Source organism: Tachysurus fulvidraco, chromosome 13, assembly GCF_022655615.1.
Source record: "Tachysurus fulvidraco isolate hzauxx_2018 chromosome 13, HZAU_PFXX_2.0, whole genome shotgun sequence".
NCBI classification, from domain to species: Eukaryota; Metazoa; Chordata; class Actinopteri; order Siluriformes; family Bagridae; genus Tachysurus; species Tachysurus fulvidraco.
In genome coordinates this window covers 11,325,745-11,340,162 of record NC_062530.1, presented here as the reverse complement: position 1 = coordinate 11,340,162, position 14,418 = coordinate 11,325,745, and the positions used below count along the sequence as shown (strand labels likewise).

The following is a 14,418-nucleotide window of genomic DNA, read 5'->3' as shown; positions in this document are numbered from 1 at the left end:
TTTTTTTTTCCATGACCGTGGCTCTACACCTATGTATCTGCCATGCATCTTGAATTGACTGACTGACTTTTTTTTGTCTTTTTTTTTTATCAACAATTCGATGACCGCTTGAGTCTCAGATTAGTCAGATCTTTCAAGAAAGGATTGCAAATGTCAGTGGATAATAGTTATTCATATTACTGTTTTTTTTTTAAAACATGTTTTTTGTAACATTTTTTATAGAGGACTTGATGATGGTTTGACATGGTCATGTGTAGAAAACACTGCAATATACATTATGCTCCATTGCCCATTTGGGGTCTTTTATTTTTTGGAACATAGAGGACAAAAGCAATGAACAGTATTGTAAAGCTAGAGAGAATTGGAAACACTCCTTATGCGTTTCTGTGTTTGTCTCAGCATGTCTCTCACTCTTTATCTTGTCCTTCTTCTGACTCTTTTGTCATTTTGGCAACACTGTGTAATTTAACTGTCCTGACTGGTTTTCCTAGTGGCATTTTTACCAGAGAGAATGGCCCAATTATTTTCTGCCCTCTCATCTAGGAGCACTGTGGCAGTACAGAAGTACAGAAACACCACAAAGTCTCTATTTAGCACAATGTAGTTTAAAATTTCAGCAGATGTAATATTATTCTTTCTAACAATGCACCTAACAGCTAATGCTGACTTTCTCTTGAGGGTTCTCCAGTAGAGCTAAAAATATTTTTCCTCACATACACCTTTGGAAACAGGGGTCAGAGCACAGTGGCTGCTATGAGACAGTGCCCCTGGAGCAAGAAGGTTAAGGAGCTTTCGCAAGTGATTGTGTCACTGTCCAGATATAGAACTGATTTAATTGGAAAGTTGGAGAGTTTGCTTGATGCTTACATTCAAATTTTTATATGTATTTGTATATGTATTTATATATATAATCATATTGAAGTTTTCAAAGTCCAGTCATGTTGGACAGATATTAACTGGCTCATGCCTTCTGTCTTATATGAAAAGAATAATTGCTATGTGTTTGCTTGTGTGCCACCACTACAATTTGACAGTGGCACCAGACTGTGTTGACACAGCTAAAATTCTGGAACCTTTTTTTCTCTGACTAGAACTGTATTTTTTTATGTATGTGTGTGTGTGTGTGTGTGTGTGTGTGTGTGTGTGTGTGTGTGTGTGTGTGTGTGTGTATATATATATTGTGCGGTTTAATTAAAACATTAAGACACTTGGGGGTATGTTGCTCAAACCTCTATTTGCAATCTGATGAGTCCTTCAAAGCCTCTAAGTGATTGTTTCTGTTTGAATTACTTTATGGGCTCAAGCTCTATGAATTCTTAAATGTTGTTTTGGAAAACAGAGGAAGGCCCTTCAAACAAACAGCAAGAGAAAAATTTGGTACATTGTCAAGAGCAGGACTCTCACATTAAGGTAATCGCAGGGGAATATGTTACAGATGTAAGAACATCAAACCCAGCTGTACATTAGGAACCCTTGACTATATTAGTTTCAAAGTGCTTGCATTAATACTTGTATCGAGCTCCAGATTATGATTGTGCTGTAACAAAAATGCCGTGGCAATCGACTGGTAGATTGTGATCTACAGGTTGATGACCACTGTTATAAGCAGTTGTAAAACATGTAAACTCCAAGCTGATATTATAATTTGCAAACAGACAAGAGTTCCTGTAAATGGGAGTTTCATTTAAAAGAACATAGCTTATTAATATGTCCTGGCTAATTGTCCTTATAGTGATAAGATGATATTGAAAATCCTCATAATAATCCATTTTGCACAAAACAGTTTAGTTGTTGTTGTAACATAAATTAGCAACACAATTGTTGTCAGTGGGCCTTTAAAATAATGTATTGATATTTGTTTTCTGCAGTTGGGGATTTTGTCAGCGATGTGCTACTTGTCCCAGCAAAGTGTCATTTCTTCCATAAGGAGCGCATGGACAAGTGTCTCAGTCATCAGCAGTGGCAAGAAGAAGCAAAGGAGGTAAGCAGAGTAGTATTGAAAACTCTCACAAATAAACATTAAAATCCTTTTAGTTTCACATGGTAATCAGATTAGCAGCCAAGTGTGATGCTGTTAATTCCCAGACAGCTTTAATTTTACTCTCAAACACCTCCTGAACACACACAAATGCAACATACAAATCAGTGCTAGTTAATAAATCCACCTTTGCTACTGCAGCATTAGTTATAGCTTTTTTCCATGTTTGGTTAACCTTGGTGTCACTGCTGACTTAAGACTCTTTTTATGTGTTAGAGATTTAAAGTTAGAGGGAAAAACTTGAACTACAGACAATAAATCTACGTCAGTGAAGTTTTTTTTGTTGTTGTTTTTTTACTTGAAAGTATATCACCATTTTAAGCAGTACAAACTGTACAGTGTTATCTCATTCCATTGATGCACAGGGTAGAGTTGGGGCAAAAAGCTGTGTATATGTACTCAGTAATTGCTGACTTACAAAACTACTTAATTAAGGTGGAAAATCATGTATTTTTACTTGGTCCATTTGTATGGAAGCCATATTCTCATTTTTATTGAACTTTTTTTCCTGTTTGCAGATTGCTTTCTTCTGTAATTACTCTTTTGTTGTTGGGATCCTTTTTTTTTTTTTTGACCTTTAGAAACTTTTTTGGGTGGGTCTTAGTGAGTTGTTTACATTGAACTCTACTGACAGTTTAACTGACAGTTAGCCACACCCATGCTCTGATAGTGGCCTTTGACATGGCAGAACGTATGGAGCAGTGCTCAGCAACAAGGATTAGATGAGATCCGAGATGACCGATCAGAATTCCAGCTTTCAGTTTTTAATATATCTCTGCTGTTATGTTAAACAATGTATAATATGGCACTTTTCTTTTTGTTCCACCCATTTGTCAAGTGCTTAAAAAATATTTAACGTCACTAACAGGTGTTTCCTGTTGGCTGGGTATGCCCTTGTTACTCTCAGTAAACAAGTAACTCTGAACCTCTACTCATAGTTTAACCCCTGGGATTTACCTGTGAAATCAGCATTTGTTGTTTAAAAGTATAACCTAATATGAATAGCAGAAAGCTATTTGTGGGACAAAACCATTTTGAACAAAGAAAAAGAGGGAAAATGTAATAAATCCATTGCACAAGCACTGGCTTTAGTCAATACAATTTATAATGTCCTGAAAAACAAACACCACTGATGTAAAGTACAAATAACTGGACAACAAACCGGTCAGCCAAAAAACAGATTAGCTGATGATGACAAAAATATTGTGAGGATTGAAGGTGTCTCAGTCAACAGTTTCAAAAAAGATGGCAACAGACGGAATATAGAGGCCATACCACAAGATTCAAACCAGTTTGAATAACAATACAACAGTAAGAATCAGAAGGCCAGATAAGAATTTGCAGAGAAATGCAGTGATAAAAAAATTTCTGGAACCAAAAACTCTACCAATCTTTAGAGAGGTGCATTTAATTGAATCGCCGGGAACTTGTAAAGAAATATTACGTGTATAATTTACTTTAAGACTGCCTGTTCCTCTACTTTTACTCAGTGTGTGCTCCCACCAAAGGTGACTTTTTTTTTTTTTAGCAAATCTAGATGTAAATATCATGAAATGAAGGCTGTAATTCTGAGCTATCATCTCATATTCATTTTATCTTTAGACCTTAAGCCAAATGTTTTCAGTACGTAATAAAAACAATACGATTGACCTTGCCATATTATTTTTCTTTTTTGGAGAGGAAACTGTTATTAAAGTATTTCTTCATCATACAACTTTCTTGTTTTCTTTCTTGAGTAGCAGTTTAAACAACTAATGTTAGCTTGGTGAAGAGACTGAAGTCTACCTTTAAACATTCAGGGTTTCGACACCATTATGGATATATTCAGTATGATGAAATTTAACTGTAATTTTTTTAATGATAGACCTCAAATGATCATGGCATTTGAGACTAACCGAAGCAGTAAAATAGCATTTCTGCCAAATTTCTTCACTGTTATAAATGTAATATGGTGCATTTATTTTCATATACAATGGTAAGTTCACATGGCCATTATTAAACATTGCTGTTTAAAAATAAGAATTTTGGCCAATAATAATAACCTTGTTGATTTTTGTTAAAATAATTATTATTGCTGCTTTGATTCATTTCGGGTTTTAGTCCATGTGTTAGAATGTGTCCAGAATAAAAGGTGGAATTTCTTACCCACCTGTGAGCAAGTTCAAGATCAAGCAAGATCAATTGTGGCTGTATTTGTGAATTAGTGTATCTTGGCTTTCATATACATGCTTTTAAAGCATTTTACTTGTGTATTCCTCTCTTAGGCTTGCTTAAAGGCGAACATGGTGCTGCACAGCTACGGAATGCTGCTACCCTGTGGTGTCGATAAATTCCATGGCACTGAACATGTTTGTTGCCTCTCTGCTCCTGCTCAGGAGCCAACTCCAACTGTCATCGCGTCTCAGGACGATGATGCCGATGATTATGGCAATGAAGTTCAGCTTGAGGATGGGGTAGTAGTGGAGAGGTAATAATTTTTCAATGATCATCTGTCTTGGTTCTCTAGATACCCCTGAATTAAAGCATTAGAAGTATACATTAAACAGAGCAGATTCTGGCAGCCCATTACACATACATTTATCACTTACCATTATCCAAGAACATTATAATAATAGTAATGATGATAAAAATAAAAAAGAAACCCTGGACACAACTGAACAGAACATGTTAAGTCTTCAGTGTGGATTTTTCCTTCACCACCTGCTTCCATCACCCTGAAGTCTTGTCTTTATGGTCTGTCCTTTTCTCCATTCCCCCCCCATACTTGTATCACACTACTGTTAACATTGTCATTGTCCTGAATCATTTTGTCAACCTTACAGTGAGCCAGAAATGGATGAACAGCCAACCCAGAAGGAAGCGGAGTTGTTTGATTATGAGGGAGAAGATGACAATGACCAGTACCACTATGTGTATGAAGATGAAGATGAAGACAAAGAGAGTGAGGAGAAAGAAAGGAAGAAGGAGAAGGCCACTATTGAGAGCCAGGACAATGACATGTCTCTCCAGGAGATTAAAGGTTAATAATACCAATCTTGAGTATGCTTTTTGTAGCAAATACATATTAATGAATAAGAGGCTCAGGTTTGTTGGTATAGAGAGGTAGTGTTACCTACTAACTCTATACTACACTAACTGTATTCCCTGCATTAGCTGTGTGCTCCCTGGAATCAGAAACTGGACCATGCCGTGCCTCTATGCCCCGCTGGCGATTTGATATTCACCTTGGGAAGTGCGTGCGCTTCATCTATGGAGGCTGTGCTGGCAACCGCAACAACTTTGAGTCTGAGGAGGACTGCATGGCTGTGTGCAAAAGCCTGAGTAAGCCAGCAAAGACACAACCTCACCCTTTTCTTTGTCAGTATTGGCTTATGCACCAACCTAATGGGGCTTAATTAATTAATTTTGCTTAATTAATTTTTCTCTTTATGCAAAATATTGTGGCCGTTAGACAAAGTACCATTGCAAAATTTCTGTGACAAATTTTCTGAATAGTATTTACTTTCTCTTGGTACCAACTTAATTCACCTAATTATTGTTCTGTGAATTTAAGAAGCTCCATCATATGAGGCAATAGAAAACAAGTGGTGTCAAAGAAAGACTGTGGTGTCTTTGATAAGTAAAAGGAAAATTGTAGAAACTCACGGAGGCAACAAGCGGAAAATCTATTCGGCAGAATAAGACTGAAAAGGAACATCCTCATTTTTTGGGACTAATTGTTTAATGCACTTATTTTACTATCCAGACAGGGATATTACTGTTCTCCAACCTGGCGACATAAGCTCGAAGGGCTGGGCGACATGGCTGAAAACGGTATCATATCAGTCGATATCGATAATTATTGATATTTTTTTATGACACAATTAAAATAAGGACCAGGAGAACAATATATTACATTTAAACATTTTTATTTTAAAATTTCTCTGAGCAGAATCTTCTCAGTTATTAAGACAGAAATGTCAACAACCATGGAAAACTCAAATAATTAAAATGTAAACATAAGCAGGGCTCTCAAGTTTTGAAGACCGGCAAGAGTGACACCACCCCAAAAAAAAACTGTTTCATCAGGATCACTGACCACATTTTAACCAACTACAAAGTATTTGTTTTATTTCCATTTATTAATGTGTGTGTGTGTTAAATCTTACCCATATATAATAGTGCTATTTTCTGATTGGCTATTGTGTAGCCTCTTTTTTTGATTGGCTGTTAAGTGTCATGCTCAACTAAGAACTCCAGGTGACGTGCTTGATTTCTGCCCAGTTCCATAGAGACAACGGTACATATATATAAATATATGATAAATAGTAAGTTTTTCTGTGTGATAAATACAACGTGTGGCGGGAGAGCGTTACTCAATGCGTGATACTTGACAGCCCTGCATAAGTCTAAAGTCACAATGAACATTCAACAATTATTGCTTAACATTTAAAATTAAAGAAAATGTAAGAAATGCTTAATAAAGTATAATAAAATAGACAACGATATGGCACAACCAAATGTGATACTGTTACATGATTGGCTGTTAGCGTGTCACTCCCTACGTTGCTAGGTTACCAGAGAGCGATTGCCTTTGTTAATGCAACCGAACATGCTTCACAACCTCTGTTTTCTTCCGACGAAGAATAAAAACTATCGACCGCTTTATCGGACACATTTTTTATTGATATCGATCACGTGTCTATCGCGATACATATCGTTATCATTTTATAGCCCAGCCCTATTTCTGCATCATGTAGTGACATTATATTTTTTTTATCTTAGCAGTATCCTATTAGTATTATCTACATAAGCTTCAAATGAGCAAAAGACTGCAGTAAATAATCACACAAAAGTTATTTTCAGCTGCTCATTGTAGCGATTTTGGCTCGTGAAGCAAGGTAAATATTTATAAGTAACTATAACGTGTTTATAGTGACTTCTAAATATTTTAACCTAAGTTGAAATTAACGGTAATGGAATTAACGTTACGCTTATTTGGTCTGTTCTTCCGGCGAACAGGCCGTGTAACCTTTTATTAATTCTGTGAAGGCGGTATCTTTCCGGCCAAGAAAGATTCGCTTACCTTTTACTTCATATCGTAATTTAAATTATATTAACTTAATAGAGCATGTAGTTCAGACCAGATGTTGCAGGTACCTTAATTTGTGAGGGGTACTCAGAGACAATCACTTATTTGGCATAAAAATATGGCATTTAATGAATGAGACAAACACAACATAAAACTAACTAGACAAACAAACAAAAGAAATAGGGAAAACGAAGATGAAAATAAAATAAAACAAAAGAAATTAAAATTGGGGAAAGGTAGGAAGAGACTGGAAAGAAGAAATTAGAGAAAGGAAGGAAAGGAATTTCAAGCTTAGACTCAAAAATTAATCACACCCTAACTGGGAAATCGTCACCGGAAACTTAAATTCACCTCAAGACACAATACAAGGTTCATACTTAAAATATGCATCTAAATTGGTTGGTAAAGGAAACGGTTACTTGCATTGGCTTACTGCACAAGAGTCCTGATGCAACAGAGAAATCTCTGAAAAGTCAGTTAGGGTGGGGTCAGACGTTCTTCCAAGTTCTCCTGAAGATCAGAATAGTTGTCGTTCTTGGAAGTGAAGCTTGGTGGAACTTCTTTAAAGGAAGATGGAGTCGTCTCCAAGCTGTTCCGAAAGTCTGACCACGGATTGGTGGTGTTTGTGACAATTTAAAGGTCGCGAACTCCACCCATCTTTGGGGAAACGGCCAATGCTATGGCCTTAGATTTTGGAGGGAAAACTCCCTTTATTTCAGGTGTCTGTGGGCGTGGTTTAGCTATCAAACTTTTAGATGACTTTAAAGTTTGATCCAGGGTGTATTAAGATGGTATGGCTCCTTTCGTGCTCAATTAAAATACACCATTGTTTGAAAAATGAGTAACCGATAATTTTGTGGTCATTTGGATACTAAACATGAAGGGTAATGACAGTATAACGGCAGCGGTACATTACGTACACAGATCAGTAATCAAAGTGTAACTGATGTTAATACGATATTGTGTTCTGATAAAGGCAAAGAAACAAAACAAAGAAAATTTAAACACAAAACAAAATGCACTTTCATTAGGGAAGTAAAAAGAAAACGATAGCTTCGTATACATTCTGACATCAGACCTTAAAGGGGCATACAGCATTAGAACAGGTATACATTAACATGCCATGATCAGTAATTAGAGTATAACTGATGTTAAATACAATGTTGACACATGAATAAAATACACCCTTGTCAGGAAATTTAGGAACAAATAATTTTAAGTCAGGCAAGCCTTAAAAGAAGAACACATTACAAAAAGGGTTATAAGAATGAGAACCTTAGAGTACCTTATCTTCGGGTTTTATTAGTTAAAGGAATCTCTCATTTGCCCCTTTTCCACCGAGGCAGTTCGAGTGCTGGTTCAGAGCCTAATTTAGAACCAGTTCTTTCTGTTTCGACCACCAAAGCACCGGCTCCGAACCAGGAAAAGTGGTTCTTAAGTAGCACCAAAACGTTGCTGGTCTAGACTTCAGAAACGCTTGGGGCGGGAGCTGGGGGCGGGTTTACTGTTAGCGCATTTGATAATGTACTTTAAGTATACTAATGTTTAATACATTTTTACTTTACCGCAATATGATATATTATCAGCACACATGATAGTAGGTAGCTACATGCTAAGACTAAATTTTTTTCTGTGTTAACGATAAAATAACGTTATGTACTTTATCGATTACAACCTCCGTTTATACAGATTACATGGAGCTGCATGTACATGTTTTATTCGCCGCGTTTGGATGCTAATGTAGGTTCACAAAGCCATGAGCATTAACAGTAAAGCAACATCCGCCATTGTTGTTGTGTTTGTGTTTGCTGCTGCTGCGCTAACGTTGCTGGGACACTTGACACGTATACAGTGACGTCACACTCGGCGCTATGATGGCGCTCTAGCCGGTGGAAAGGCAAACTGGTTCTTAGAAGGTTCGCCAGTGGAACCGGTTCTTTCCGGTGGAAAAGAGGCAATTGTGTTGTGTGTGTGTGTTCTGGTTGAGGGCCCCTATGAGTTCAATCAGAGAAGCCACATGGGGTTATCTGGTCTTTTTGTAGGTTCCAGTCATTCTGGAGCCAGTTGTGTGTGTGTGTGTAAAACTGGGTTGCTCATCGGTTGATTGAAGATTAGATGCCGACGTTTAGGGTGCCTGGGACCTGGAATCTAAATGACCTGTACCAGGCGCTACATCATGATGCAAAAAAATTGGCTTTTTAGTGTTACTATATAATCAGAAAACTTCCTTTTGAGATGACTGTGGCACTAGTAGAAGTACTTCTGTCTTTTCTTAATTAAGTAATCATCCAGTTTCTTCACACATTGCTTAAACAATACAGAAAATGTAAACTGGGGGTATTGTTTGTTTCTCTTTAAAATATAAATCTGCATTGCATCTGCCTTCGTTTCCTCTTCAAATCCCTGACACAAACTCAGAATGATTTGTCAAATAATGCCCAAGTGAGGAAAGAGTAATTCATAACAGAATTTTCTAGTCTGTCAATAATCTACATCAAAATCTGCACTAAGGTCAGAACCCAGTAATAGATCATTTGGTCTAGTTAAGTACTGTTATGAGACCTAAATCCTTATTGATAGATCTCATAAATATTATTCCTATTCAAGAATGAACATAACTTCTGTGCAACAACATTTTTTAGGATTCTGATTTTTAGAATATAGGACAGGTTTATAAATTATAGACTGCTGACAACTGGTTGCTTATAATTCCAAATATTGATCTGTAGTAGAATATCATTTCAAGCTGTATGTATTTTAGCATTTATTTATTTGATCATATGTATTTTAATTGTATGCTGGGAACGTGGATCAGCTTGGCCACTGACATAACTTATGGTTATATATAAAATTCTGATAGCTCCTGCCTGCTAGAGTTTTCTTGTTTGTGGTGTCTGCAGCTTTGATATCAGGCGCAATGTCTTTAAAGGCAGGAGATATGAAATAGACTGACTTCTTTATAAGAGTGGCACTGAGTGTTTGCTTGTTTTTGTCTGCTTTCTTTTTTTTCAATGAACCTTTCTAGCAGCATTTTCAGTATGGTTTAGACTTTAGTATATTTAGTTCTTCTTATTATAGCATGTCTGACACTATAGAGCCAGCTAGAGAGATGAGAGAGACTATTTGTCTATGTAGTTGTGCTTACCTTAGTACCATTTGTCTTTTTTGACTTTCTGGTATTCAGTGTGCTCCTATCCTCCATCTCTCTAGCTCTGCCCACCACTCCACAGCCTATGGATGATGTGGATGTGTACTTTGAAACTCCAGCCGATGATCAGGAGCACAGCCGCTTCCAGAAGGCCAAGGAACAGCTTGAGATTAGACACCGCAACCGTATGGAGCGGGTAAGGAGAGAAAGGGGTTGTGTGGAAGGAGAGAAAAAAAGAAACTGGACTGGGAAGATAAATGATGGATAAAAGAGCACACTATATGCATATGTACACTTGTGCATGCTTACCTCTGCTCTTTCTTTATTTCTCAGGTGAGGAAGGAATGGGAAGAAGCTGAGCATCAGGCCAAGAATCTGCCAAAAGTAGACAGACAGACCTTGATCCAGGTAAACACATCATCCGTTTTCAAAAATCACCAGCCACTAAAGAGCAGAATTGCACAGCAATACTCACTGCCATATCTAATTATTTATGCTATAATGCTAAAGTACAATAAGGAAATGCAAATTGAATTCTGCATATTCATCTATTTTTGCTGCTGAATTTCAAGAGGAATACGACAGTAAACAGTAGCAGGAGAGATTTCATGTCTGTTGGGCCAGGGTTTGGTCTTCATGATCATTTTTAATGGAGAAAATTAATTGATCTATTCTGAATATATCTTGGCCTTGAGATTTCCCAACTGGGAAAAGAAACAGTTTTTTTTTTTCATTGCCATGTTGACTGCTTGAGTATATTAGCATCTCCCCAATTCTGCTCTATAATTATATAAATTGTCCTTTATGCCAAATGGATTTGAAGGCTTTTTAAATTATGCTCAACAATTTCTATTTTGGTCTCATCATACAAAAACAATTCTTTATAATAATTTACAGTAGCAATGTTATGATTGGGCTTTTTTTCTCCAATTCATCTTCTGATAAGAAGTACACCCCTAACAGGAAGATGTGTTGAGAAGAGATTGTTGTTGCTACATTTCTCTGCTCAGCTTGAAGATCAGTTATTCCTGTGTGAATAAGGATGTGGCTGGATAAGCCAAGTTTAGTCTTGTTAAGGAGTTCTAACGCTTTTTTGTAGGCTGGTACACTTGCTCTGTTTCTAGAAAAGAGCTTTTTCTCATCAAGGAATATTCCAGCAATGAAAATTACATTTGAAATTTTGGTGTTATTTGAGCCTTGCCTTCAAACGTCATTTTCTTCTGTGTTCAATCTCTTTGATTGGGTTTGGGGATTTGTCTGGATTGGTGGAAATTTTTAGGGAGTTTGTGATAATCGCCCATTTTTTCCCTCTCTTAGAGGTTATTTGCTGCAGCTCTTTGTGAAAGTTTTCTTGTAAATACTTTAGGTTAGGTTGTACCACCCATTACAGATAGGGAAGTGTTCTTTCCATCAGCCACTTCCTAGTTCATATACAGAGTATCTCTGGTCTCTCTCTTAATAACCTTGGAAGTGCATTTGTGAGGTCAGATATTGATGTTGGACGAGAAGGCCTGGCTTGCAGTCTCCTCTCTGATTCATACCAAAGGTGTTCTATATCAGGACTTCACTCCAGACTCGCTCACCCACGACTTTACGGAGCTTGTGTGCAGTCATGTTGGAACAGTAAGGGGTCAATCCCCAAACTGTTCCCACTAAATTGGGAGCATGAAATAGTCCAAAATGTGTTGGTATCCTAAACCATTAAGAGTTCCTTTCACTGGAACTAAGAAGTCATGCTCAACCCCTGAAAAACAACCCCACAATATAATCCCCCCTCCACTAAACTTTACACTTGGCACCATGCAATTGTGCAAGTACCGCTCTCCTGCCAAATGCAGATTTGTCCAGCGGATTGCCAGACATGGAAGCTTGCTTTGTCACTTCAGAGAACATGTCTCCTCTGCTATAGAGTCCAGTGGTGGCTTTCTTTACTTCACAGTGCTTTGCATTGCAGTTGGTGATGTAAGGCTTGGATGTAGCTGCTCGGCCAAGGAAAACCATTCCCTGAAGCTCTCTACGCACTGTTCTTGAGCTAATCTTAAGGCCACACAAAGATTGGAGGTCTGAAGTTATTGACTCTGCAGAAAGTTGGTGACCCCTGTGTGCCTCAGCATGCGCTGACCTCGCTCTGTGATTAAGTGGCCTACCACTTTGTGGCTGAGCGGCTGTTATTCCCAATTGTTTTCACTTTAATAAAATGCCACTAACAGTTGACCTTGGAATATTTAGCAATGAGGAAATTTCACAAAAAGTCTTCTTGCACAGCTGGCAACCTATCATGGTACCACGCTTAAATTCAGTTTGCATGTGTAGGTGCTTGTACACTTGTGTCTATGGAAGTGAGTGGAACACTTGAATTGAATGATGTGGGGGGTAGGATGTGTGTTGCTGACTGCAAATGGCTGTTTAACTTACTCCTCACTGGTTGCTTTACAGAGATGATATTGCACTTTTCAACCATGCTGTAGATATTAGCTCTACTGTGAATTTTGTCAAAAGTCTTTCTTTTAATCAAAATCATTTCACCCTCAAAGCAGTATCATTTTATCTGTATTGAGACACAGCTCAAAATTCCTCTGTTATACTGGGTGTAAGCAATACACAATATTATATAATCTCACTCTTTGGCTCTCTCTTCTTCACTGTGTGCAGCATTTCCAGGCTATGGTGGAGTCCCTAGAAGAAGAGGCAGCCAGCGAGAAGCAGCAGCTGGTAGAAACTCACTTGGCTCGAGTTGAGGCCATGCTAAATGACCGGCGTCGATTTGCTCTAGAGAACTATCTTGCTGCTCTGCAGACTGATCCACCCAGGGTTAGAAAACACAAACACACACACACACAAAAAAAAACACACACACACACACAGAGGTTTATCTGCTGGTGACACGGATAATTTCATTAGCTCTTACAAACTTAGGATGCTTGAGAATTTCAGATACCAGTACAGATGGACAGGTGCCCACACAAGCCAAAAACTTAAAAATATAATGGTGAATACATAAAATGCAGCAGATTAAATTCATATTTATTTATCCGTTTGTTATTCTCTCTCTCTCTCTCTCTCTCTCTCTCTCTCTCTCTCTCTCTCTCTCTCTCTCTCTCTCTCTCTCTCTCTCTCTCTCCCCCCCCCTCTGTGTATGGGAGGAGTGTGTGACCTGTGAGTCTCCAAACGATTTTAGTTCTTTACCTAAACTGAATGTTTTTTTTAAAGTGTAAAAGTGTGTGTAAATGTGCAAACCTTGCCAGCTTTCAAACTTTTCCCCATCAGCACCTACTAATTATTACGTATTAAGACAATAACACGTTAAGAATATGAAAATTGTGGCTTACAGATCAAAAAAAAATGTATAAAGCATATTTCAAAACATTAGAATATTTAATTTCCACTTTGAGCAAATCGCATTTTTCGCAGTATAAACACCACGATTCTAACAGTCAGGTTCAGTACACTCTACCACAACTATGAGGTTAATGTTAGACTGATTACTTTACGGATGTCCAGAAGATACTCATTGCATGGTAAGCTACAGGATATCTTTGCTTATATGGCTGACTGTCTCAGAGTGACCCATCAAAGCATATTAATGAGAAGTTCACTGACAGGGCAAAGTGTGGTAAGAAAACTTGCACAAGCAGCAGGGATGACCAGGGATGTCAGGTCACTCCTGAACCAGAGATAATGTCAGAAGCATCTTACCTGGACTTAGAAGAAGAAAAATTGGAGCGTTACTCAGTGATCAAAAGTCATTTTTAAATGAAAGTACATTTTGCATTTCATTTAAAAATTAAAGTCCCAGAGTCTGGAGAAAGAGAGGTGAGGCTCTGAATACAAGCTGCTTGAAGTCCAGTGTGAAGTGTCCACGGTCAGTGATGATTTGGGGGGTGCCATGTCATCTGCTGGTGTTGGTGCACTGTGTTTTATTAAGTCCAAAGTCAAAGCAGATTTTAGGGCACTTCATGCTTCCATCTTCTGACAAGCATTATGGAGATGCTGATTTCCAGAAGGACTTGGCCCCTGCCCACAATGCCAAAACTACTCAGAACTGTTTTTTTGACCGTGGAATTAGTGTGCTTGACTGGTTGGCCAACTCACCTAAACTGAGCCGTATCGAGAGTCTATGGGGAATCCGACCCTGCAACGCAGATGAGCTGAAGTCCGCTA

The 14,418-nt window shown here is 37.9% G+C and overlaps 1 protein-coding gene across 4 annotated transcripts in view; it reads left to right on the top strand.

Annotated features, from left to right (window-relative positions):
• aplp2 (amyloid beta (A4) precursor-like protein 2) overlaps positions 1 to 14,418 on the top strand; it is a 72,382-nt gene that overhangs the window by 39,500 nt on the left and 18,464 nt on the right. For all 4 annotated transcript variants that reach the window (XM_047822288.1, XM_047822286.1, XM_047822287.1 and 1 more), the window contains exons 4-10: positions 1,869 to 1,981; positions 4,303 to 4,505; positions 4,861 to 5,057; positions 5,192 to 5,359; positions 10,320 to 10,453; positions 10,591 to 10,665; positions 12,910 to 13,068. In XM_047822288.1, coding sequence (XP_047678244.1) covers positions 1,869 to 1,981; positions 4,303 to 4,505; positions 4,861 to 5,057; positions 5,192 to 5,359; positions 10,320 to 10,453; positions 10,591 to 10,665; positions 12,910 to 13,068 — 1,049 coding nt within the window. The remainder of the gene's footprint in view (positions 1 to 1,868; positions 1,982 to 4,302; positions 4,506 to 4,860; positions 5,058 to 5,191; positions 5,360 to 10,319; positions 10,454 to 10,590; positions 10,666 to 12,909; positions 13,069 to 14,418) is intronic.